General features: G+C 59.9%; 8 protein-coding genes across 8 annotated transcripts; 5 read left to right on the top strand and 3 right to left on the bottom strand.

Moving 5' to 3' along the window:
- Positions 1 to 4,382: 4,382 nt before the first annotated feature.
- On the top strand, positions 4,383 to 5,065 carry JDV02_006090 (uncharacterized protein; the record flags this gene model as incomplete). Its single annotated transcript, XM_047987444.1, has 3 exons — positions 4,383 to 4,523; positions 4,616 to 4,860; positions 4,927 to 5,065. 3 exons carry the CDS (start codon positions 4,383 to 4,385, stop codon positions 5,063 to 5,065), a joined length of 525 nt encoding a protein of 174 aa, XP_047843429.1.
- Positions 5,066 to 7,910: 2,845 nt separating this feature from the next.
- HGT3 (Ribulose bisphosphate carboxylase large chain) lies at positions 7,911 to 10,775 on the top strand (the record flags this gene model as incomplete). The annotated part of the gene is made up of 6 exons (XM_047987443.1): positions 7,911 to 7,986; positions 8,359 to 8,857; positions 8,946 to 9,023; positions 9,098 to 9,580; positions 9,633 to 10,345; positions 10,399 to 10,775. 6 exons carry the CDS (start codon positions 7,911 to 7,913, stop codon positions 10,773 to 10,775), a joined length of 2,226 nt encoding a protein of 741 aa, XP_047843428.1.
- Positions 10,776 to 11,384: 609 nt separating this feature from the next.
- Positions 11,385 to 12,415, top strand: JDV02_006088 (uncharacterized protein). Its single transcript, XM_047987442.1, has 2 exons — positions 11,385 to 11,810; positions 12,037 to 12,415. Exons 1-2 carry the CDS (start codon positions 11,497 to 11,499, stop codon positions 12,128 to 12,130), a joined length of 408 nt encoding a protein of 135 aa, XP_047843427.1. The 5' UTR covers positions 11,385 to 11,496; the 3' UTR covers positions 12,131 to 12,415.
- On the bottom strand, positions 12,291 to 13,538 carry JDV02_006087 (Ferroxidase). Its single transcript, XM_047987441.1, has 2 exons — positions 12,796 to 13,538; positions 12,291 to 12,701 (listed from the first exon to the last, which is right to left on the bottom strand). Exons 1-2 carry the CDS (start codon positions 13,162 to 13,164, stop codon positions 12,447 to 12,449), a joined length of 624 nt encoding a protein of 207 aa, XP_047843426.1. The 5' UTR covers positions 13,165 to 13,538; the 3' UTR covers positions 12,291 to 12,446.
- A 151-nt stretch (positions 13,539 to 13,689) lies between these two features.
- APS3 (Sigma-adaptin 3A) lies at positions 13,690 to 14,570 on the top strand. Its single transcript, XM_047987440.1, has 2 exons — positions 13,690 to 13,892; positions 14,027 to 14,570. Exons 1-2 carry the CDS (start codon positions 13,824 to 13,826, stop codon positions 14,522 to 14,524), a joined length of 567 nt encoding a protein of 188 aa, XP_047843425.1. The 5' UTR covers positions 13,690 to 13,823; the 3' UTR covers positions 14,525 to 14,570.
- A 68-nt stretch (positions 14,571 to 14,638) lies between these two features.
- Positions 14,639 to 15,327, bottom strand: JDV02_006085 (uncharacterized protein). The gene is made up of 3 exons (XM_047987439.1): positions 14,996 to 15,327; positions 14,857 to 14,927; positions 14,639 to 14,805 (listed from the first exon to the last, which is right to left on the bottom strand). The coding sequence occupies exons 1-3, from the start codon at positions 15,237 to 15,239 to the stop codon at positions 14,686 to 14,688; spliced, it is 435 nt and encodes a 144-aa protein (XP_047843424.1). The 5' UTR covers positions 15,240 to 15,327; the 3' UTR covers positions 14,639 to 14,685.
- Positions 15,328 to 15,527: 200 nt separating this feature from the next.
- Positions 15,528 to 19,331, top strand: CDC60 (Leucine--tRNA ligase). The gene is made up of 2 exons (XM_047987438.1): positions 15,528 to 15,793; positions 15,851 to 19,331. The coding sequence occupies exons 1-2, from the start codon at positions 15,716 to 15,718 to the stop codon at positions 19,145 to 19,147; spliced, it is 3,375 nt and encodes a 1,124-aa protein (XP_047843423.1). The 5' UTR covers positions 15,528 to 15,715; the 3' UTR covers positions 19,148 to 19,331.
- A 4,689-nt stretch (positions 19,332 to 24,020) lies between these two features.
- Positions 24,021 to 24,695, bottom strand: JDV02_006083 (uncharacterized protein). The gene has a single exon (XM_047987437.1). It carries the CDS (start codon positions 24,396 to 24,398, stop codon positions 24,078 to 24,080), a length of 321 nt encoding a protein of 106 aa, XP_047843422.1. The 5' UTR covers positions 24,399 to 24,695; the 3' UTR covers positions 24,021 to 24,077.
- Positions 24,696 to 24,740: the final 45 nt, after the last annotated feature.

Below are 24,740 nucleotides of genomic sequence, written 5' to 3'. Positions count from 1 at the left end.
CCGGCGCCGCGCTGACTTTGCTGCCGCGCAGTGACCTCGCGCTGGGTGGCCCAACCAACCCAAGCCAACTGGTGGAACAGACTGGACTGGACTGGGGTGAAGGGATGGGGGACAGGGCAGCCCTGCAGTGGAGGATGGGATGGGGCGGCCAGTGGACGGCAGGCCAGGGCAGGCCACTGCGGCCAGCGAGATGGTCCCCCAGCCCCTGGGAAGCGGGAACAGGAACGCTGAGTGGCTGAAGTGGAGGCGCTGGGCTTGGCGACTTTGGCGTGTCCAGGGCTGCCCATTGGTCCGGGGGGGGATGGTGGAGGGCCTTTATGGAGACGTGGGGGCTGTTGCTCTGACGGGCGATGGGCGCTGTAGGTTGGTGGTGACCTGGCTTGCGAAAGGCCTGTCTCGTTGCTCGCTTGCTGGCCTGCTTGCTTGCTCCGTCGCTCGCCAAACACGTTGCTTCCGCGAGACTACATGCAAACGCACGTCGTCGTCGTCGGTGGTGTTGGCTGCTCGGGACTTTACAGAAGGTGCAACACGACGTACGTATCACGAATTGCAGTACTACCTCTCTACAGTACGGCGCCGCGTCCGGACGTACTATCCCGACTCCTCTGCCACAATCACGGCGGCGCTCCAACTTTGTAACCGTGCCATGGATGGCACCAACATTTGCGTTACTACGGCGTGCTAGCAGCCCGGCGCCGGCGGTCCGTCCGCGCGCGCGCCCGCGCTGAGGTCAAGGCTCGCTTGTCCACTATCTCCCCTGTGGGGAGGAGGACCATACGGGCGGGGCCACAAGGCGATCGGACGGTTGATCAGGATCCCGATCGCAGCCGGCCTCACGCGTCGTATCTGGGGACAGAGCCTCGGCGAGACTCGATAGTGCCGAGTATGAGTCGTACGGCGCTCGTCGGTCGCTCTCATCCGGACCCGGGGCTCAGACACGGAGAAAGGGGGGAGGGGACGGGGGGAAAGTCAATTCTGCTCGTCAATTGTCATGTGGGATGGGAGGATGGGAGGATGAGACTCACATAGTACGGGAGGTCGCCCGCTGTCCCTGACTGAGCCCAATCCGGACGGTGCAGCCAACCTCAGACAAGCACACTTCCCAAGGCTCCAAGGCAACGGGTGGCCGGTGGTGGTGATGCTAGTGATGGTTCCCCTCCAAGCCCCCCCCCCCCCCCAGAGCCAGGCCCTGCAGCCACTGGCGAGCTGACTTGGAGCCAACGGCGCCCATTCATGCGACGCCCGAAGAACATGAGATGAAGGGCTTCTTCCTTATTGCTGACTGTGGTGCATATTGTACGTGCATCCCCGCCACGCCATCTGCAGAAAAAAGACGCCTGCCTATAGTACTATTCTAGGTAGCAGCAGCCCAGGGCGCCATGCCCCAGCCAGCAGTCTCGCTGAATTGAGGCTGTCCGGGAATGCGAACCGCCAGCCACCGAATACTACCATCCACTCACCTACCTACCATCCATCCATCCACCCAAAACACTGTCTCAACATCGTGTGTCGTCGACGACGCCAACGACGAGACCCCGATCGCTAAGACGCGAGCGAGCGCGCACGCACGCGCTCCCTCGGACCAGCCCCGTCGACGGGCGTGAAGCAAAAATCGGCCCATGAGAGGTGAGAGTGAGGGCCGCGCGCCCGGTTCGCGGCCGGCCGTCGAAATTACTCAATGCGACCTCGTGCAAACCCTACCTCACTACGTATGTACGCATGTGCGTACGTGCTTTTTTAACGTCACTCTAGGCGGCACCCTCGTGGTTTAAATTGCGGTCTCGGCTGCCACCCCTGCAAAGAGGAATCGTCTCTGGTCTCGCGATCCAAGGCAGCCAGCCGCTAAAGACCGCCCCGGCGCCGATGTCGATGTGTAGCGTCCCTATCAGGACGAAGTATGTACGTATGTAGAACAGAGCACATAGAGGGATCTGCTGGTGCCAATTTGTCGCGTGCGCGCGCTTCCAACCTCTGATGATGTGGTGGTGGCCTCTGCCGACCCGCACCAACAAACCTGCTGCTACTACTGTTGCTGCTGCTGCTGCTGCTGTTGCCGTCGGCCGTTCCTTGCGGCCCGTGTGTCGTGTGTCTACGGCAACGACACGACATGTTCGAAGACTGGCTGCCCCAGCCCGCCGCCATGGCGTCGAGCGCGGCCATTACGCCGCGTGACGGGCGGGCGGGCCTGTGCGGGGGAAATCGTGGGTGCCCTTGGGGCTCGTGTCGGCACCCCGATCTCCTTCCATCCGAGAATCAAGCTCAGTCTCATAGCGTTGCCTCGATACCCTTTACTAGTAGTAGTACGAGGCAGGTTGGTAACTTTGGATGCAGCCCCCGTATCAAGCGCGCGCGCGCCAGTCTGCAAGTCCGTATGACAAGACCAGCACGCCGTGCGGGCGCCGGTAGTAGAGTAGACGCATGCGAGCGTGCCTACAAACCATCCCACGATGCTCGTAAGCACGCACGCCATAGTTGCACGACTGGCATGCAACATCGATAAAATGCTGGACCCTGTCGGCGCGGCTGCTGCTGCTGCTGCTGCTGCTGCTTGCTGCTACTTGCTTGGACGCCCGCAGCCTCCCACGTTGTCGCGACACGCCTCACTTCACCACCCCCCCATCAGCCCCGCAGACGGGCGGCTGTGCCCCTCCGAGCTGAACCACGGTCTTCCAGAATCCGCGCATGCATCGTCGCCCACTCCGCTGATGAGGCTCACTCGTGGTGGCGGCACAAACAGCCTCTCAGCTTCCCCCCTCCCTCGTGTCTCCGTACCACCACCAACTTACTTTATACGTGTACATACACGTGTGTTGGCTTCGTTCAGCACCGCCGCCGCCGTCGTCGGTCGCCGGGGCTAAAAATAGGCGGCTGTAATCATAAGCCACGGGGAAGAAGACAAGGAGCGAGTGCTGCGAGCATGTTCGCCGCCGCCGGACCGCTTCGGGATGGGGGCGTCTCCGTGTGTGTGTGTGTGTGTGTGTGTGTGTGTGTGTGCTCTGCTGTCGCTGTCCGTCACCACGGTGGATGACGATGCATGGAGCCGCGACCCCGTCCTGTCCTGTCATTGCCAGGACCGGGGTTCCGGATACCTGCGGTGGATTTGTTTGTGGGACACAACATAACAACTTCGTTACGCGACCTTTGTTGAGAGGATTCCTACCCTCCCCCCCCGCCGGCCGTCTTTCTTTGCGCGGCGGCTGCATCTCCCCGTCGCACCAATAAGCCCACGACCTGCGGGCTGCGCATGAACAATCGCAATTCCGAGCGGTAATTGGGACACGATCCTATGGGGCCGGCGGGTTTCACATCGCACCTCTTTGCATGCAGCACGACAGCAGCACGGCCGATATGGGCACGCACCGAGCTTGCCCGAAAACCCCGGGGGGGTTGGTGAGACTTTGTTCAACAACTCCCCGCCGCGATGTGCCCCCTCTGTCAGACATCGTCGGCACTGCAGGTGGGCTTGTCCCTACCGTATCGCGGTCCCTACCGTATCGCCGTGTCTCGGGAGACTTGAAGAAGAAGAAGAGACTGCATGTCTGGCACTGAGGCAAGCAACATTTGCCTCTACGTACCGTGTCTGCCGCGAATCACGGCCTGAAACACAGGGGGCGTTGACATAAAGTGATTGGTTCGAGCGTCACCTCGATGCAGAGCTGTCAGAGTACTTCGTATAAGCGTGCTCCAGAGGCATGTTCCACAAGGACGGCATAAACGTCATGAGTCGTTGCAGTCCTACTAAGACAAGGGCTGCCGACTTACTACACCGACAGTGCTTTAAAGAGCCGCGGCCTTGCGGGCGTATCAAGGAATGATATATTCCCACGGCAGGTCATCGTCTCAGGCTCAGGCTCCCCCCCACACGGCATGCGAGCCCCTCGACCCTCGAGGCGGCCATCACAGCACACTTATCTTTCTTCCCTCTCTCGTACGTAGTACGTAGTAACTACATGTCGAGCTTGACTAATGGGTCTGTCCCTGGCCGGAATGCGCCCCGGGCCCTTCCATCTTTCCACCTAAAGTGGGCGTCCCGCCTAGGGCACGGGACCGGCCGCGCCCCCGGCTGCCCGGCGGAAACACCATGGCAACTCCTCTCGGGCAACAGCTGCCTTACACGCAGCGGCCCAAGGCACGGAGCGGAGGCCCGGCTCGCTCGGGGTACGTACGCCACAGTCTCCTGAGAATGGGCGCCCACGCAATATATACTAGGCGGCCGTTTGCATTGCCCGGCTGTTGAGGGGTGAGAAGGATGGCTCCGCCACCGGAGTCGCGCGCTTCCTCCCGGGAGAGACGGTGCACTCCATCCTCTCTTCTTGGCCTGCGGGGGTAAAACAGAGAAAAAGAACAAGGCAACGAGCCGCCCGCCTGCCATCGTCTTCGACATGAGCCTGAGTCTGTCGATCCTCGTGCAGCTGGCATGGCACGCCACCGCGGCTCTCATGGCCGAGTCCGCCATCGCCTTCCTCGCCTACTCGAGCGTCTTTGGACGTGACGAGACCCCGGCGGTCGCGCTCTACATGACTGTGGGTTTGAGAGAAGTTGCCTCCTCCTCCTGTGGGGGGCACAGTCGCCATTGCGGTTTGGATGGCTAATCGAGTCCTTTGTCCATGTGCAGGCAGTCTGGTCATTCATGCTCAACGTCTACCTTGCCGTTGCGCTCCTCATGCACGACCTCCATGGCGCCAAGATCAAGATCCGGCATCCGAGGCAAACCTTGTTGGTCGGCCTTCACGCCTTCACCGCTGCCATCATATTCGTCAACATTATCGTGCGGTCGTTGTACGAAGCGGGTGTGTCGACAGAGGGGGATATGAGGCGGTGGACACTGTTCGCGGCCATCTACATGGAAGCTACCATTGGGTATAGTACACGACACGTCTGCTGGCACGAGAATGCTTTGGACTGGCTAACACGTTGCGCTCTCAGTGTGTTTCATTTCATCCTGGCCATGTGTGCCTGCGTGGGCTATGGCGAGTTGCCTCGTAGCGGGCGTGGGCGGTTGGCGGGGAGATGTCCCGAACCGGCTTCTTCTCATGGCTACGACCCGCCTCCTTACCGAGTATAGGGAGTCGCCCGCATAGTTGGGCACTTGTCTGATCGGAGTATGGGGGTTATGTGTACATTCTGTTGAGTTTCTGTCTCTAATCAGTGCGGTCGTGTTGGAACCTACTGTGCTGGAACTTGGGCACATGTGATCGTTTTTGCTGCGAAGTCAGCACACAAGTACGATCATCACCTTGACGGAGTTGTAGAGATCCATGTAGATATCACAATAGTTCCAGGCGATGCGAATATTAGCAAAGCACTGGAAAGCCAGGAGTCGGAGGGTGTAACGGAGTTGGCTTGTGACCCGAACACTTCTCCCGGGGGTATAGGGTATCCATATCGTGAGTGCACGTTATCCACCAGGAGCGCATGCTGGCGAGGTTGCAGTGCTTGGCTCGCCGGGCCCGATGAGCCCACAGTTTGCCGTTGCAGAAGGCGTCGGTGAGGCAATCGTGGGGTCCGACGGTCCAGAACGTTCGGGCAAGGATCCGGGGTGATGGAGCACATGGCCGGCCGCGAGAGGGGACCCTCTCTCGGCGGCCTCGTCCGGGCGGCGGAGGTCCATCCGGAGTGACGGGCGGCGTTGCAACGGATGCCGACTCCAACCGCTCCCTGGCATTTCACGAAGCCCGAACTTGGGCCGGAGGGGGGGTTCCAATAAATGCACGTGTTTGGCCGACGGACTCTCAGCCCACCGTGATGCGATGTAGCGATGCAGCCAGCCAGCCTCTGGGTTCGAATCTGCCACATCAAACCACGCCGGCGCGGCCGCGTGGAAGAAAACTGTTTGCCGCTTGGCATCCAATCCGACGGTTGTGCGACCGCACGATAAGGCACCGGTAGGTTCTGGAGGCCAGTTGGTCGCGCAAACGGTTCCATCGCCACGCCTTGTCGGTAGTCAGGGAGGGGAGGCAGGCAGGGTGGTGGCAATTGGCACGCGGCAAGCACAAGCAGTTGGTTTGAATTGCAAACTGCGATGGCGCTCTGCTGATAATCGACTGACAACAGACTGACGGACGGACGGACCGGCCAACCTGGCAGATCGAATTCATCATTTTCTTTATCCGGACCTGGTGCCGACCAACTTACTCTTGATGAGTTGCTGACTTGCGATCGCCGTGCTGGTTGGGACTAACTGCTGTCGTCTGACGTCGTCGCCCCCACTGCGACTCAGGCCAGGCCAGGGCACCCTGGGCGCCGCGAGCGACGCTGAGAGGGCACTGCAGAAGCCACTGCCCCATCGTGGCTCGCTCCACCGTCCCTTTGTCTGGCTGGACTCGGCGACGTCACACGTGAGCGCTTGGGGACGGAAGTGCGACGACGTCGAGTCGTCGGGGCGGGCTGAGACGGATTCTCGGCTGGCAAGTGCTGGCTTGGGGGGCGTGATGGGGACGCCTGCGTTGACCGCCAAGGATAGGAGGTCAGGAGTCAAGCCAACGGCTCGGCAAGAAGAGCAGCAGACGCGTCGAGGGCGAGCCGTGACGGTGCCTCAGTGCGCCCGGCCGTTACTGGTTGGGGGACGAACGTGCTCACAGGGACGGACACGGCCCAGGCAGGCAGTCAAAAATAACAGTCACTTGGCCGCCGGCAATGCACTACATCTGTCAAGGTGCTGCGAAAGATGTACCTTAGATACCTGCCTTACAGTGCCTTCCGCGCAAAGGGCACCCGACAATTGGGTGCCCGACTATCCCCCCCCCCTTCTCTGCAGCGTGGTGGGTGACGGCAGACGGGGTCGAAATCTGTGGTCTCGTGGGGCCGTCCGCCAGACATCATAATCGTCGGCGCACGGGTACCTCTGCGCACCGCACGGCGGCCTGCAAACGGACTGTCTCGGACCACCACCTCAGCGCAGGCGGGCATGGTCAACTGCAGCTGGCGAGCAGCACGCTTGCCCATGTCTGCCCTGGTGTGCGCGGCATGCAAGCCACCTACATGCGAGCATCCAGTAACGCGGGCGGCAGCTGCAGCCCAGAGAAGAAAAATTCTGGCTGCAGATCGCTGGATTGCATTGCTGGGGAGTCGCAACCGCTGAGTCTTGGCCTGGCTTCCCCTGAGTGAGCGCAGACGCCGCCCGGAGTGCCCTGGCCTGGCTGCGTCAAGTTACCTTATTAGTAGGTTCCCGGTAGCGAACGAGCAGCACGCTGGGCCTGGCGCAGTTACCTTGATTATCCCTTATGCACGCTGAAGCCCCCTATACTTCGTACGCGCGCGTCCCTTCTGCGTAAGGTAGTCGTAGTCGTACGTAGTGAGTTGGCAAGCGCGACCGCGCGGCAGTAGCATTTGACGGCGTCCCTTTTCCGTTGCTGACATTGCGAGGCTGAAGGCTGCACTTTCTCTCCTGAGCCCGTCGCCAATCTCTTCCTTCTCTTTCTTCCTTCTGCTCAGCCAGGAAACGATTTGCTCAGCTCTCCTTTCCCCCAATTCACTCGCTCGCCCTCACCGTCGCCCGGTCTGCATTTCCCGGGCCCGACCGTCTCATCTGGCCTTCACCTCGCCTCGCCGCGTCGTCTTCGTGCCTCGACGACGTTGACAGCTTCGATGCCACGCGCGCTCTGACTCTCCATTTGCAACCCCCCATAACCTTAATCGCGTCGCCCGATAACAGTGCTACTTCGTACCAGCTCTCGGCTGCCACCCCGCGCGCCATCGTCCATCTACCCGGCCCCAGAGAGCCCGCTGCGCCGCGCCGCGCCGCCGCCGCGCCCTGGTCTTGTCGTCGCCGCCGCCGCCGCTGCTCCGCAAACCGGCATCATCGTGCGTCTCTGGCCTCGTTGACCATCCCCGGGTGACGCTGAGCCTGTGCCCGCTTTGAGTGGTCATCTGCGACACACGGCCACCACGCTTGGGATTGGCGCCGCCGCATGTGCTCGCCTCCCGCTACTCGTCGACTGCCCGGCTTGGCCCTCTCTTCCGGCCCCATCCGCGCCGCGCTTCCCCGTTGTCGTGCCGCGGCCGCCGTCACCACCACTACTACTCCAGCACGGCCAGCCTGACCGCGGCGCAGCCGAGCCCCTCCCCGCCACAGTCTGCAACTCATACCTACCTAGGCACGTTACGTACCTTGTTTGTTGCCGGCCGCCCCATCCGTCCCTTCCTGCTGGTGCGCGAGGTTGCTTGCCGAGTGTGGAGGTCGCCCGCTGCATGGCCGACTGACTGACTGGACCGCCAACCGTCACCCGACCTGAACCCCATCCATCCACACGCTGCACGCCGACGTCGTCGCTCTCCACGACCTCGCTGGGCCCTTGTCTCGTCCCTCCATCCCCCCTCCCCTTCAATCACGTACAGGTGGGCGCTGCTGCTTCACAGCCCCAAGACCGCCCAAAATTCCTCCCACAAACTCGTCACGTCTCCCTTCCAACATTCCCTTGCGGACCCTCCCTGCACGCTCCGGCACCGACCCAGACTCGCAGTCGGCCTCGCTGCTGGCATTTCGGCAACACGACGATCCGAACCACCGTCGCCTGTCCTCCGGCTCCGAGTCCTCGTGGACCGACACAGGCGACATTGGCGAGCAGCCTGCCGACGATCACGACCCTGTCCGCCTCCAGCTGCCCGACGAGCTTGAGGAGGAGCTGCTAGCCGGTGTCCAGAAGCGATCCTCGAGGCACCAGAAGAAGGTCCGCATTCGAGATCCTTCGCCGCGACGACACGAACGCTCCCTGTCGCGGTCACGCATCGTCGACAAGGAAGCAATCCAGATACCAATCGTCGGACCCTATCGTCCTTCTCGGGCTGAACGCTGCATCGGCGCCATCATGTCGGGACGTTCGGGCTCCATCCACGGCCTGACGGGCAAGGCCCTTCTGTACGGCGATTTCTCCCCTCCCCTAGCGCCCCTTTTCACGGGAGACCGTGTCAGGATGACATACGTTTACTGACTTGGGCCGCTGTAGCTACTTCACCAGCATATTTGTATCGCTCGGCGTGTTTCTTTTTGGCTACGATCAAGGTGTTATGTCAGGCATCATCACGTACGCGTGCCATCCCCGATCAAAATGCGACGAAAGACAGCGGCGCCGTGGACACTGACACTGAGATTTCGCAGGGGCCCATACTTCATCGACTACTTCGATCACCCATCCAAAGCTCATGTAGGGACCATGGTCGCTATCCTCGAAATTGGTGCCTTCATTGCCTCGCTGGTAGTGGGCCGAGTTGGCGACATCATTGGTCGGCGACGCACCATCCTCTACGGATCATGCATCTTCTTCGTCGGCGGCGCTCTCCAAACTCTTGCGACCTCCATGACTATGATGATGGTTGGCCGCATCATTGCCGGTCTTGGCGTCGGCATGCTGTCCACGATTGTTCCCGTATACCAGTCAGAAATCTCGCCGCCTCATAACCGAGGAAAACTGGCCTGCATCGAGTTCTCTGGCAACATCATAGGCTATACCACTTCCGTCTGGGTCGACTACGGCTGCGGCTTCATCGAGAGCGACATGTCGTGGCGTATACCTCTACTGATGCAATGCGTGATGGGCGCGCTCCTGGGCCTGGGAAGCTTGATTATTGTGGAGTCGCCGCGGTAAGACGAGATTCGAGCCGCGTTTGCCGCGAGAGGTGCTGACTGTGTGCAGATGGCTTCTCGACAACGACCATGACGAAGAGGGCATGGTTGTTATTGCAAATCTGTACGGCGGCGGCGACATCCACAACGCCCAGGCCCGAGAAGAGTACCGCGAGATCAAGATGAATGTGCTGCTCCAGCGTCAGGAGGGAGAGCGCACTTACGCGGATATGTTTCGGCGATATCGCACACGCGTTTTCATCGCCATGTCTGCCCAGGGCCTTGCTCAGCTCAATGGCATTAATGTCATTTCCTACTACGCCCCTTATGTCTTTGAGTCGGCGGGCTGGGTCGGCCACGATGCCGTCCTCATGACGGGATTAAACGGCATTACGTACTTCCTATCGACCATTCCGCCGTGGTATCTCGTGGATCGATGGGGACGACGTGCGATCCTTCTCTCCGGCGCCGTCGCCATGGCTATATCCTTGTCTCTCATCTCCTACTTCATCTACTTGGACATCCACTGGACACCGCGCATGGTGGTGTTATTCGTCATGATTTACAACGCAGCGTTTGGCTACTCGTGGGGCCCGATCCCGTGGCTCTACCCGCCAGAGATCCTCCCGCTCAGCATTCGATCCAAGGGCGCCAGCCTGTCGACGGCCACCAACTGGGCGGCAAACTGGCTTGTTGGAGAAATGACACCAATTCTGCAGGAGTGGATCAAATGGCGGCTTTACCTTGTTCACGCCTTTTTCTGCGTGGCAAGTTTTGTGATTGGTAAGTCGGGACGCGGCATTGACACTGTGGAAAGCGGTCTAACAGCCGAACAGTATATTTCATTTATCCGGAGACGTGTGGTGTTCGTCTGGAGGACATGGACTCGATCTTCGGCGATGCCAGCACGGTCGTGGGCACGCCCTCGATACACGCCGAGACTGGGTCTCTTATCAGGGGCGGATCACCCATCGGGTCCGGTCGTGTTTTCATGGGCCAGCCCAGCGGCATCCCGCCCCTCAATCTCGAGCCAGGCCCCGAAGTCGACGACGACAACAAATCGCAGATGCAGACGAACGGAGGCGAGGATAGGAGCATTGGCTCCTGGCTATCCAGGGTCGTCGGTCGCGGGCGCGCGGACAGCGGCGGCAGTGGTCAGGGCCGTTATGCGCCGCTTGGACAGCAAGAAGATGGCAACCGCCGCGGCAACTGAAGGGGCGCTTTGCATTTGCGCGAATAGAGTTTTGCATATAGACGGTGCGGTCAGGCATCCGCAGTACCGGTCTGGAATTGGTCAGGCACAGTCCACCAGCTCGAGCCGAACGGAGGCGACTAGATACCAGCGTGGTGAGGGTTGGGAGGAGGCACCAAGCGAGCGCAGACCTGTATGCCGTGAGGGGAAGACGCGCCGCAACGTCACGGCGTTCGTGGAATGGTATTGGATTTTGAGAGCAGGCGCGCATTAGACTTGAAGCACAAGGGGGACAGGGTCATACTGGGTTGCCCGTAGCACGTTCCTAACTAGGACGACTTACCCGTTTATTACATTGCTTGACCATGGCCATGGAGGCCATTGGCCCTGACATACCTCCTGACCTAGACAGAGGACTTGTATACATTTGCATAACCAAGGAAGTACTTCCAAGAAGAAACGTAAAAGGCGTGCGTGCGTTCTCAAGAGAGAAGATGGAAGTATGAGGTACCACTTGTCCTCAGTGCAGACTCGACTAATAACGGGGTGTGGTGGCTGTCGCCTATTGCGACGAGCCTGGGCGGTCTGGTGGCCTCGCTGCTCCACTCTTTTTTGTCGGCGTTGATGCGACTTCAACCTCATCGTGCACACCTTGCGCCCCAGCATAGTGTCAGCACCATTCCACTACGCCATTCTTTCCCTGACCGCCTCCGAACCGGGCAAGGGCGCGCACGATGAAAGCATGGCGACGACAACGACAAGAACGGACATGATCCACGCGTACCGGCACCTGTACCGGGCCCTGCTGCAGGCGGTGCAGTTCTCGTCGCCGGCGCGGTACGTGGCACGCGACCAGCTGCGGGCGGCGTTCCGGGACGGGGGCGGCGCGGCGTGGGACCCCGAGGGCGCGCGGCGGACGCTGTGGTTCGTGCAGGCGGCGGCGCGGGAGAGGGGGCTGGAGCACCGGGTGCTCAAGAACCTGCTGCGCGTGGGGGGGATGCGGATGCGGATGCGGGGGCTGGAGTGGCGGAGGATGCTGCACGAGAGCAAGCAGAGGTGAGTCTCTTTACCTCTCTTCTTTTCTTTACGATCTCTCGCCCTCTATATCTCGTTGTCGTGATGGGTCGGGACTGAAGAAAAGGGGGCACATACGACGTCCCTGTAATGCGTCTGTCCCTCTCGGCCCTGGTGCTGGAAGGGGGATGATGCGCGAAGCTCTTTTTGGTTTTGTTTGGCGAGAGCGGCTTGCTGATCTGATCTGACTTGTGTGTGCGTGTGGTAGGAACGACACGAAGGCCGAGCAAGAGACCGCCATGCAGCACTATGACATGACGGTTGCCATGTTGAACAAGAGCATGGGGCTTTGTCTGCGGTGAACGGCGGGGGCAGAAGACGATGAAGGAGGAACTCAGAAAACGGCTATGGGCCCCGAAGATGCGGCCCCTCGAGATTCAGGGATTTCGGTGAACAACTTCACATGGGCATAGGCACTTACTCGGCATTTGTCACTCCACTCCAGCACATACAAGGCCTACGCAAGGAATATCGCATTGGCGTCTTCTCCAGAGTAGATGGGTAGCTTTGTACACGACGATGGATCCCACACCGCCAGCGGGTAGCCATGGCGGCACACACCGCAATAATACAACATTTAAGGCGCCCTCTCCCTGTCCCTCTAACCTGGTTCGACTACTAGCTCTCGGCCGGCACGTCAATCACAACGTCCAGCTCCTCCAGGATGAGGTCGTTTAGGCTCACGCCGTCCCTCGTGTAGATCCAGTTGCCGGACCCGGTGCCTTCCTTCTCTCCTTGGCCCTCGCCGATGATGCACCAGTCGTAGCGCTTGGGGCCGGAGATGGGTGATGAGAGCCAGATCTGCTTGTTCGGGGGCTGCTTGTTGATGACGTAGGTTCCCTTGTCCGCTACCGTGATGGTCATGACACCGGCCTGTATGTGAGAAAAAAGGTCGAGTCAGCATGGCATACTTTTTTCATCTCGTCCTCAACCGGGGAAGCACCATGGGGCAGCCGCGGCCACGTACCGAGTACTCAATGTCAATGTCCTCCCTGGCGTCCTGCAGCTGCTCAAACTTGGCCAGCACCGTGTCCAGATACTGGTCCGCCAGCTCGTGATATGCGGTATCCGACAGCTCCGCGACCCCGACGCTCGGCTCCGTCTTGACGGTGTCTTCCTTGACTGGGTTCTCGGTGTCGGGCATGATGCCCTTGGCGCGGGACGCCGACGCCGAGAACAGCCGCCGGGAGCACAAGGGCTGCCGCGCCGGCGGGACCGCGGCGCGGGACAGCAGCACGCACGGGGCGGCGTGGAGGCTCGCGCGGGGGGCGCCGGAGCTTCGTGCCGTGCGCGCGACGAGGCGCGAGGCCTGGGCGACGATGACCTGGCGAGCCATGACCGGGGGGAGCGGAAGCGGGACCGGGACCGAACGATGAGGGCGGATGGGAATGGACTGCAGGCCCTGGCTGGGTGCCGGGTTTCGCGAAGGTCGAGGTGCGTGGGAGGATGAGGATCGGAATGGGACCTCGGCTGGTTTACGAGGACGAGAGCGTTGCAGTTGTCTGGGACTGCGGCATCCAATTGCTGTGGCTACTATGGCCGGGTGAGAGGGGGAGGAAGAGGGCGGAGGTCGATGAGGTGGTTAACAGCTGAGAGTCGATCGAGGTCGCATTGACGGGGCCCTCTCTCTGATGATGGAAGCCCCCCCCCCCCCCCCTGCGGTACGTCAAGCTGCAGCGCATCGGGGTCGGCAAGCTGCTCCAAGCTGGCAATGCGCACGCTGTGGCTGGCTGCCCGGCTCTGGTGTGGTGTCCCGCCTGGACTGCCCCGGCCAGTCATGTCCGCCGAGTGCTGGTTGATGAGCCTGCAGCGGTGTCGAGCACTGGCTGGCTGCCCCACCAAGCACCGCTCACCTCATCAGCACCTCAGTACCACCACCTCAGTCACCTCCGGCTGGTTGCGATCTGCCCATCCATCTCGCATTCCTCATCGGAGCCTGCGCCAGTTTGCGACAACGGCCATGACGGAGCTGCAGCGCCTCGTCCTCCAACGACCATGATCAATGCGTTTCTGGTCTTCAATGGCCAGGGCCAGCCCCGCCTGACCAAGTTCTACACGCAGCTTGTACGTTTTCCTTCTCGCGCCCGCACGACACCACGGGGGGGGGGGGGGGCCTTGTTGTCAACGTCGCCAGCCGAGCCGAGCCCGGGTCAGGCCATTTTATTTGATTGATGCTAACGCCCCTCCGCCCGCACCAGGAGACGAGCATCCAGCAGCGGCTGATATCCGAAATCTTCACGCTGGTGTCGAACCGCCCAGCCGGGTCCTGCAACTTCCTGCCCCTCCCGCCGCTGCTGGCCGCGTCGGGCACCTCGCACACGTCGTCGCAGGAACAGAACGACGTGCCCTCGCTCGTCACGTACCGGCACTACGCGACCCTTTTCTTCATCATCATCTCCACGTCGACCGAGTCGCCCCTCGCCCTCATCGACCTGATACAAGTCTACGTCGAGGCCCTGGACAAGCTCTTCGAGAACGTGTGCGAGCTCGACCTCATCTTCAACTTTGAGACGCTGCACGCTACGCTGTCGGAGATGATCATAGGCGGCGTGGTCATCGAGACGAGCCTGGACCGCATCGTCTCGGGCGTTAGGGCGCAGGGGACGGTGGCCAAGAGGCCCGTCAACGAGGGGCGGAGCGCGGGCCTGAGCTCTGGGCTCGGCATGAGCGGGAGCTTTGCGTGGGCAGGGAGGTGATGTGTGATTCACGCCGTGACTATCGGGGAGGAAGGAGTAGTCATATAATGCCCCAAGGAATGCTGGTTCAGCCCTACAAAAGCCCGCCCGATAGATGAGCGCAACGCCCAAAACGCCAGAGATATGGTACATATGTGTGTGTGTGTGTCTCATCGTACAGCTTATTTAGACTCGGATTCCGGTGCTTTTGGGGTCGGGTTGACGTCGGGCGCATCCTTGCGACGCTCGTATCGCTTGTCGGGGTCAAGGACTCCAAAGACGTTGGCCGCATGCCGACGCATCTATACGCAGTCAGAGAAGAGTAGCATTAGACAGGACTCAGACCAAAGTACCTCTTCGGAGGGCTTGTACTGCTTCCCCCACCATTCGAACTCGGAATAGAAGAGCAGCCAAACCAAGGCGGCTAGACGGGACAGAACTGTCAGCGCATCCTGTCGCGATGGGATGGGGGCGGGTGCGGACGCAGCATACCTGCAATGGTCGCAAGCTGCGCAAACTTGACTCCCTTATCCCACCTCGGCGACTTGCCCGCGAGCAGGATGCGCCGCTTGTACTTCTTCTCGAACCGGAGCTGCTGCTGGTGGTTGAGCTCCTTGAAGTTTGGCGGCCAGACCTTTCGCGCCTTGTACGGGTTCGCTGCGGCGTTCAGCGGGACCTGCTTCGCCAGCGGCTCCTTTGCCGACTGGGCCATGCGTCTGACGAGAGTCGCGAACATGGCTGCCGAGGGTTGTGACTCTTTCCGCCCTCGACGCAGAAGACAGACGGGCTTTGGCCAGCGACTGGTGAGGAATTGTGTGACGCAGGCGATGGTCGCCGTAGTCTTTCGACGGCGCGGCGGAACCAATCCCGGGCAGCCTAGGCGGGATGGATGGATTGTAAGGTAGGGCAGCCACGGCGCCGCACCGCCTCAGCGAACGGGGGTGCTAGCGCCACACGGTGGTGGGAAAATACCCTGGCAGATTCTGCCCCGCGATTGATTTTGACCCCTCCTCAACTCGACCGACGCCAACGAACCACACTGACTGTGACTCAACCGAGCCTCGAGGACAGCCAGACCGACTGAAGCTCGGCGCACCTGGCACCCGCGACAGAGTCGAGACTTGGGCCCCGAGAGACGCATTTATACGGCGTCAGAGCCCCGCTGATCCCGACACGGCCCTATTCGTTTTGTCACCGCAGATTGACGCGACAATGGCTTCCACCGACTCCGTCCCCAAGGCCATGGAGGGCCTGAACATCTCGCAGCCCAAGACCAAGGAGCTGAAAGGAGTACGACCGCGCCTTGCTTTCGTCACCCTGCTGGACACTTTTATTGACCTTGCCCAGACCGAGAAGCGCGACTCCCTCATCGCCGTCGAGAAGAAATACCAACAGCAGTGGGCCAAGGAGCACATCTTCGAGCAGGATGCCCCGTCGACCGAGGAGGTGCCCCTGCACTCCATATCTGCCGCCGAGCTGCGAGAGAAGCAGCCCAAGTTCTTCGGATGCATGCCGTACCCCTACATGAACGGCGTCCTGCACGCCGGACACACCTTCTCGGCCAGCAAGGTCGAGTTTGCCGCCGGCGTCGCCCGGATGCAGGGCAAGCGGGCCCTGTTCCCCATGGCCTTCCACTGCACCGGCATGCCCATCAAGGCGTGCGCCGATAAGCTGGTCAACGAGATCAAGCTGTTCGGCCAGGACTTCTCCGGGTACAGCGAGGAGGACGAGGCCGCCGACGGCAGCGCTGTCCCCGCTGGCAAGGCCAAGAAGGAGGACTTGACCAAATTCACCACCAACAAGAGCAAGGCCAACGCCAAGACGGCCAAGCTCAAGTACCAGTTCCAGATCATGAAGTCCATCGGCATCCCTCGGGAGGACATTCACCTCTTCGCCGACCCGCAATACTGGCTGAAGTTCTTCCCGCCCTTGGCCATCCGCGACCTCAGCAGCCTGGGTTGCCGAATCGACTGGCGCCGATCGTTTGTCACCACCGATGCAAACCCGTACTACGATGCCTTTGTTAGATGGCAGATGAACCGCCTGAAGGAGCTGAACAAGATCAAGTTCGGCAAGCGCTACACCATTTACTCCATCAAGGATGGCCAGCCGTGCATGGACCACGACCGCGCCGAGGGAGAGGCTGTCAACCCGCAAGAGTACACTGCTCTTAAGCTGAAGGTCCTGGAATGGGCACCCAAGGCCGCCGAGGCCATCAAGGGCAAGGTGCCGGAGGACTCCGAGATCTTCCTGGTGCCCGCCACCCTTAGGCCCGAGACGATGTACGGACAGACGTGCTGCTTTGTGGGCCCCAAGATAACCTACGGTGTCTTCAAGGCTGGCGAGAGGAAGTACTACGTTGTGACGGATAGGGCCGCGCGAAATATGGCCTACCAGGGCATCCTGTCCCAGGAAGGCGTCATCGAGAAGGCTGGCGAGATCCCCGGTGCCGACATTGTGGGCACGCTGGTCAACGCACCCCTCTCGCTGCACAAGGAGGGCGTGCGCGTCCTGCCCATGGACAACGTCCTGCCCACCAAGGGCACTGGTGTAGTCACGTCGGTCCCGTCCGATAGCCCCGACGACTTTGCTACCGTCTCTGAGCTGGCCAAGAAGGCCGATTTCTACGGCATCAACAAGGAGTGGGCCGAGCTGGAAATTTTCCCCATCATCCAGACCCCGTCGTATGGCGACCTCTGCGCGCCGTTCCTGGTCAAGAAGCTCAAGATTGCTTCGCCTAAGGACACCAAGCAGCTGGAGGAGGCCAAGGAGCTGGCCTACAAGGAAGGCTTCTACCAGGGTATCATGGCTGTGGGCGAATTCAAGGGCGAAAAGGTCGAGACTGCCAAGCCCAAGGTTAGAAGTCAGATGATCGATGCCGGAGACGCCTTCGCCTACTCGGAACCGGAGCGCAAGGTTGTCAGCAGATCTGGAGACGACTGCATCGTGGCCCTGATGGACCAGTGGTACCTGGACTACGGCGAGGAGTCGTGGAAGAAGACCGCCTTGGAGTGGGTTGAGAACGCCGACGGTAAGGGCCTGGAGACGTGGACCCAAGAAACCAAGCACAGCTTCGAGGGCGTGCTGAACTGGCTGAACCAGTGGGCTTGCGCCAGAACGTACGGCCTGGGTTCGAAGCTGCCTTGGGATCCTCAGTTCCTGGTCGAGAGTCTGAGCGATTCGACCATCTACATGGCATACTACACCATCGCGCACTATCTGCAAAAGGATCTGTTTGGCCGCGAGAAGGGCATCGGCAACATTGCGCCCGAGCAGATGCTTGACGAGGTGTGGGACTACATTTTCTGCCGCCGGGAGCTCGGCGAGGACGTCCTGAAGGATTCCAAGATCCCGCAAAAGACTCTGGAGAGCATGCGCCGCGAGTTTGAGTACTTCTACCCCTTGGACGTTCGAAGCTCGGGCAAGGACCTGATTCCCAACCACTTGACCTTCTTCCTGTACGTTCACTTGGCCATTTTCCCGCCCGAGTACTGGCCTCGTGGTGTGCGCGCGAACGGTCACCTGATGTTGAACGGCGAGAAAATGAGCAAGAGCACGGGCAACTTTATGACTCTGCGGGAGCTGGTCACCAAGTACGGTGCTGACGCCGCTCGTATCGCCATCGCCGACGCCGGCGACGGTGTGAGCGACGCCAACTTTGAGGAGGATGTCGCGGACAACAACATTCTGCGCCTGTTCAACCTGCGAGAGTGGTGCGAGGAGATGGTCCGGGAGCAGGAGGAGCTGCGGACGGGCGAGCCCAACTCGTTCCAGGATGCGCTGTTCAACAACGAGATGAACAGCGTCACGGGCGAGGCTGTCGAGCAGTACCGCCAGACCAACTACAAACTGGCGCTGAAGGCGGCTCTCTACGAGCTGACGAGCGCTCGCGACTTTTACCGCGAGGCCTGCTCGGCCGGCGGCATCAAGATGCACAAGGACCTGGTGTTCCGCTACATCGAACTGCAGGCCCTGCTGATGGCCGTCATTGCGCCTCACTGGTCAGAGCACATCTGGCGCGAGGTCTTGAAGAAGGACGGGTCTATCCAGAACGCCCGATTCCCCGAGGTGCGCCCCGTCGACGCGGCGCTGTCGGCCAAGAGGGATTACGTGCGCAACACGGCGTCCAACGTCAACTCGGCCGAGGGCCTGCAGCTCAAGAAGAAGGCCAAGGGCAAGGAGGTGTCTTTTGACCCGAAGCAGCCCAAGAAGCTGACGATTTACATGTCGGCCCGATTCCCGTCGTGGCAGGCCAAGTACATTGACCTTCTCAAGGAGATGTGGGAGCCGTCGACCAAGTCGGTCAACGACAAGGAGCTGAACGGGCGGATCGCCAAGATGGGCGAGATGAAGAAGGCGATGCCGTTTGTGCAGGGCCTGAAGAAGCGCCTGCAGAATGGCGAGCCCGCGAGCGCCGTGCTGGAGCAGAAGCTGGCGTTTGACGAGAAGGAGACGCTGGCGCAGATGGTGCCGGGACTGTCAAAGACGGCCGGGCTGGTGGCGTGCGACGTGCTGATCGTGGAGGAGGGCGGCAAGAAGGGCGTCAGCATGACGGACGGCAAAGAGGTGGATATTACGGTGCCGATCGCGGAGAACTCGGTCCCAGGAGTGCCGACGTTCTTCTTTGAGAACGTGCAAGCGTAAGGAGGGGCTTGATGGAGAGCGGGCGGCTCTGGCTGTGGCTGTTGGCGTTGGAGGCCGATACATGATGCGTCACGAGGCAGGCTGTCATAGTTTGAGGAGATAGTAGTACCAAGTACGTAGTAGACAGACAGACCACGGACATTGTAGAGGTGGATCTCTTGGGTTATAAAAAGATCATTGTGCGTCTAAAGCAGTGGCCCACGCAGCGTCGGTCCTGCGAGTCGTGCATATGCAGAATTGGGTGAAGTGCCGAATCGTGCAAAGGGTCGCGTGGAGCAAGATCCAGTGGCCAAAGCTGGCTCTTCTTCCAGAGAAACTCTGCACGTCTCCTCGTATCGGGGAGGCTGGACGTGCCCGCAGCAGCTGACCGATCATGATCGTCAGTCACTCTGACACGGAGTCGATGACGAACAGGGAGGCTCCCGGCAGCCAGCCCAATTTTTTCTTGTGTTTGCGGCCAGGAGACGCGGACACATACCCTGTCTGTGACGGCGACGGGGGGGGGCAAGGTTACCATGTTACTACGGCGCTCGTCAAGGATCAGGGCGGACATGCAAAATACCATCGTTTATGCTACCTAGGTACGTAGCTAGTAGTGGGCACAGTAGTACTAGTAAACGCCGATGCATTATATACAAACATGACGCGCGTGTTTGTCACGGAGTCTACGGGGGGGAAACGAGCCCCAAAACGGTGTCCATTATGCTGTGTGTGCTGCGCCGCATGAGAAACGGGCGGACACGCGAGTCGTTGTCGACGACGAGGACGAGGACGATGCATGGATGCAGCATGCAATGAATAGAGAGAGAGAGAGAGAGTGTGTGTGTGTGTGTGTGTGCCGGCCGCGGTGGCACAGGAGGGGGCCTCTTTGAAACGAAACGGGCCACCTCCTGATCCGCGCGCGCATTGATACACGGGATTTTTTTTTTGGTTGTCTTCAATGCACTTACTTTACCTTGGGGGTAAGTACTGACTACTTGCTGGTCGTTGCTGGTCGTGGTCGCTTGTTGCCATTGTTGTTGTTGTGCTTGAGGATCATGATGATGATGAGGCCTCCTCGCCACGGGTTACGTGTGTGTAACCACTGTTTGGAGTCTGATCAATGCTTGGGGACGTCTCGGCGGCGGCGGCGGCGGCGGTCTTGTGGCCGAGCCTGAGGCCGGGTAGGGGACCGACCACGCGCCATGCACGGACGGGAGGGGGCTGCGTGCGTGGTCCCATGCCGGGTAAGTTTTTTTTTTCTCGTGTGTTTTTCGGTTGTGTCTGTGGTGGTTGCAGAAGAGAGATGATGACGATGGCGAGGAGGAAGAAGAAGGTGATGATGACGATGTTAGATAGGGTGGCTGTGTTGTGCATCATGGCTTGCGCCGTGGCGTTGAGCCTGTCAGGCACCACCACATACGGTATACTTGGTACCTTCTATGAAGAACAAGTACCTAGGTATGTTCATGCGGTGGCCGGGGCGTTTCGGCGTCGATGCTTTTTGCTGCTGTCGAGCTGCATGAGGATATCTGCATCTACTACCACCATACATACCCGACCCATTGCCGACGTATGTATGCACTTGGCACAGCATTGTAGCGTTCCGACCCAGGAAGATCGGTGTGCGAACACATCATACGTAGGAAGTGCGTGTCATCGTGCAGTATGCATTATCTTTGCTCGGCACGGGAACACTTCACATAGATAAGATGCGTGGCTTGACAAAGTGGCTGCTGCTGCTGCTCCTGCTGCCGTGCCGCCGCAACGCTGGCTGGGAGGCGTCGTCGGTCCGCAACGAGAACGATCGGTGCCGGCGGCGAGCGACGGGGTTGGCGCGTGAGTAAGTTAGTACTATATCAGTACTTCCTCGCCATCCTTGTTTCCGGGGAGGTGTTCTCGTATGATGCACGTTCGCGCACCCGCGTGACAAGGGGGGGGACCGTTGGTCCGCGTTGGGAGTTGATATCAACTCACTCACGGAGGCATGGGGCGATAGGTAACTAGGTACAGTATTGTACGCGTATGATATCATCTGATGATGCCCGCCTCCCCCCCCTGGGGAGGCAGGGTGCGCCGCCGTGCGACAGACAAAAATGCTGTGTGCGTGTGTGCCTGGCTGGGCCCTGTGCCTCCTTTCGTATCTTAGTGCGTTATCGGGCATTGATGCCAGCCAGCCGCGACACAATGGCGGAGGGAAACCCCGTCCCGTGCCACCAACCGACCAAACCAAAGCAACCAACCAACCACTAATAAACCCCGGGGGGGTACGCAGCCTGGACGTGGGGGTGGGGAACAGGAGGAGGAGAGGAGGAAGAGGCGTCGACGCCTCTGCGATCCGTCCCTGCGTTGCTGTGTGGATGGAACGGATGCTATCTAGGTATATGCATTGTACGTAGGCAGGTAGAAGAACGCGGGGGGCTACGCACGGCTCCAAGATTCGGAGGTCATTGAGCCGGGGACAGGGATAAGATCCTCGGAACCGTGGGTTGCGTTGTGTCTCGTGTGTGTGTAAGTGACGTGTTGGGCCGAATGCGATGTGTGGACTCCGTACTTCGTAACGTAGTAAGTAGGTCAACGCGACGGCACGGTACTTACCAGGAGAAGCCATGAGACTCCCCTTTTGCCGAAAGACAGACTGTACGGTATTGCACTGCGCTGCCGTCGCTGCTACTGCTAGTTGGGACGACTCCTGATATCGTGGTGGTGGTGGTGGTGGGAGTGAAGAGAGTGAGTAAGTGGTGATGGAGGGTAGCGGCCTCGTATTTGGATCCCAGCCGGCAGTGCATTAGATAGTAGGGTGGTGCGTTGGGCCGTTCGGCAGATGGACGGCAGCGGCGCGAAAAAAGCTGCTGCCGCTGCTGCTGCTGTGCGTCTACTCAGTACTGTAGTGTATGTATGTGTGTGGGTGGGTGGTGCAACGAGTCAGGGCCGGGGACGCGCAAGCCTCGCGTCCTTTTCCCTCCCTTTGCCCCTTCTTGCCTTGCGCTTCCTTGCTGGGAGGCAGCCAAAAAGCTCAATTGCTCCAAGTCGTTGTTGCTTTTACGACACCAAGTACGAAGTAACTACACTACCCGAATGCCTCTGTCAGTAGGTAGCATGAGACAGGGATTAACTTGGCGGACCGCCGCCGCAACAGCCTCCGTATCTACAGAGCTTTGTTTCGAGGAGGGCCTTATTATGTTGCAGCATCTACGTACCTGCCTACTTGGGTACTAGGTTGGGTACGTAGTGGTCGAGGCAGAGGCTCACCCGGGAGGGGGGGGGGGGGGACGAGAGGCCCCGGCAATGGTGAGTATGCATACAGTATAGTTATATCGCCACTACTACTAGCGGAGAGAGTGGTGAGTGAGGGAGCTTGGACGGACGAGGGCCGTCTTGTCTTGTCGACATGCTCATCTCGCTTGTTGGCCAGAAGACGCGTAGCCAGAGGCCAGCGCAGAGAGAAAAGAGGTGATGATGAGTCGGTTCCACTAGCGACACGTTACTCATGTCAAAGAAGTTCTTGTTGGCGGGAAGGGCGGCTCGCTTGTCCGAAGAGCCGAACGGCCCCCCCCTACCCCCATGCGTATATGATATGTACAAACTACGATAGGAGAGACCTAGTCACTAAGTAAGGTAGGTACGCTCGCACGCACTGCGCTTGCTGCAGACATCAGCCGCCCGTCAACGACACTCGACACTGGCTAGTACTACCCTACGTATGCACGTAGTAAGCAAGTCCCTGTGCAGCCAGGGGTGGGAGGAGGATCGACCGAGTACGAAGAACATGCATACATAGTCTGGTCCCCAAGCCGGGTGCGCGTTCGTCACGCGTGCTGTTGTTGGCGGTGCGCCTCTCTTCCTCTTGGTGCAGCAAGTGCATAACATAACTACATCTGCACGCGGCGATCAAGCCCGGGCGAAAGAAACGGGGGGAAAAGGAATTTGCGGCGGCGGGCGATGCTGTGCCTTTTGCTGACGATCCAGCTCACAGACCATCGTCTAGTCCTGATACTACTACTGACATGTCTCAGAAGGGATCCATCGTTTCCTTTCTGCTGAAATGGCTGTAGTTACCAAGTGTACGTACTTCGTACGAGCGCGGCAGAGACCTCAATGACCGTCGCCAGCCGGTCGGCCCTTTGGCCCACAAACCACCGCCAACCTGCGGAGTAGATACCTGTACCAAACACACACCGACGGACCAGCTACCAAAGTCGACAACAACAGCTTCCGTACTTACTCCCGAAGGCGGAGCCGGCGCCAGAGACGGGAAGGAGAGGTGCAAACTCCAACATGCGGCAGCGCAATTACCGTTGCGTTGCGTTGCATTGCCTCGCGTCAGTCGTCGGCCCGGCAGGAGGGGCGAGCAGCGTAGCGGGAGAGTAGTGTGTGTGTGTGCGTGTGAGTGGGCGTCGCGCAGTCTCAAAGCAAGCTTTTTTCCCCCTTCGTGATCAGGTTGTTCTAGACCCAGAAAAAAAAGCTTGTTCGACGGTGCCAGATGCTCACTGGGCGCTAACCAGGATAGCGAAGGTACTACTCGTGCTCCGTACCTAAAAGAAGGCGACACAACACAAGGCACAGTACGTACCGGTGGAACTTACCTGTAAGAGCAATCTGCCCCCCCCCCCCATGTGTGGCGGAAGTTGGAACCTCCACCGCCAGCGTCACCCTGTCAATGGGACCAGCCGGCCGACCGTCTGTCAGTCAGTCGTCAGTCGCTGCTAGTACTGACGCTGTTCTGTTCTGTTGTAAAGTCCCATCTATCACGGGCAGATGATGGATAGGAGGGTGTAGTACAGAAAATTTTGATTGCGCATCTCCTTTTTCATTTCATTCTTTCCATCTCTTCCTGCCCGTTTGTGTAGTACGACAAATGCCGTGTTACAGCGGGCACGGGCACTTGCAGACAGCCCAGGCACATCTCTGGTGGTGACACGGCTGCCGGCATCATCACTATCATCAGCTATCATCCCATCTCGGGGGAAACCCCCCTTGGGACAAGCCTTGCGGCAATTGACAAAAGAGCCTCCTTTCCTCTCCGCCTCTCCTCGCCCTGCTCCAACCCGCGGCGGCGGCGGGCCCCAGCCTCGTGGCCCCGTCCGTTGTGAAAGACCATTCTGGCACAGTAGCCCTCGCTCATTGTCCGTCCGTCTGCCTGCCTGGCTTCCCCCTCGTGGGCGGGCGGCGGCGCGACGCCTCGTTGATCATTGCTTTGACTCAAGTCCCATGATGACGCAACGTTTGCCCCGTACTCCGTGCAGCCACCCTCTCTCTCTCTCTCTCCCATTCTGAGGGGATGGATCCCTCCCGGAGAGAGGGCCCCCCCTTGTTACGCTGTGCCTTGCTTCGAAACGCAACACACGCAGCGGGCCGAAAAGCCTTGGCCCCCCTTGGCCCAGGTTGGTACGTGCAGCCAGCCAGCTTCCCAATTTGCGACTACCTAAGGGAGTAACTAGGGATGGAGCAACAACACAATGGTGCCGCCAGCCATCTAGTATCATTTTTCTGCGAAGCAATGATGACATCGACGGAGAACAATTGGAGTCGTGCCCCTGCCCACCCAGAAAGAAGAATTGGCGGTTGGTTGGTCACGTAGCTGTGGATTTGGATGACTGGCAGTAGTAGTAGT

The sequence above is a fragment of the Purpureocillium takamizusanense genome, chromosome 5, assembly GCF_022605165.1.
Source record: "Purpureocillium takamizusanense chromosome 5, complete sequence".
NCBI lineage: Eukaryota > Fungi > Ascomycota > Sordariomycetes > Hypocreales > Ophiocordycipitaceae > Purpureocillium > Purpureocillium takamizusanense.
Note: the sequence above shows the minus strand (reverse complement) of the source record. Positions and strands in the feature narration are given on the sequence as shown.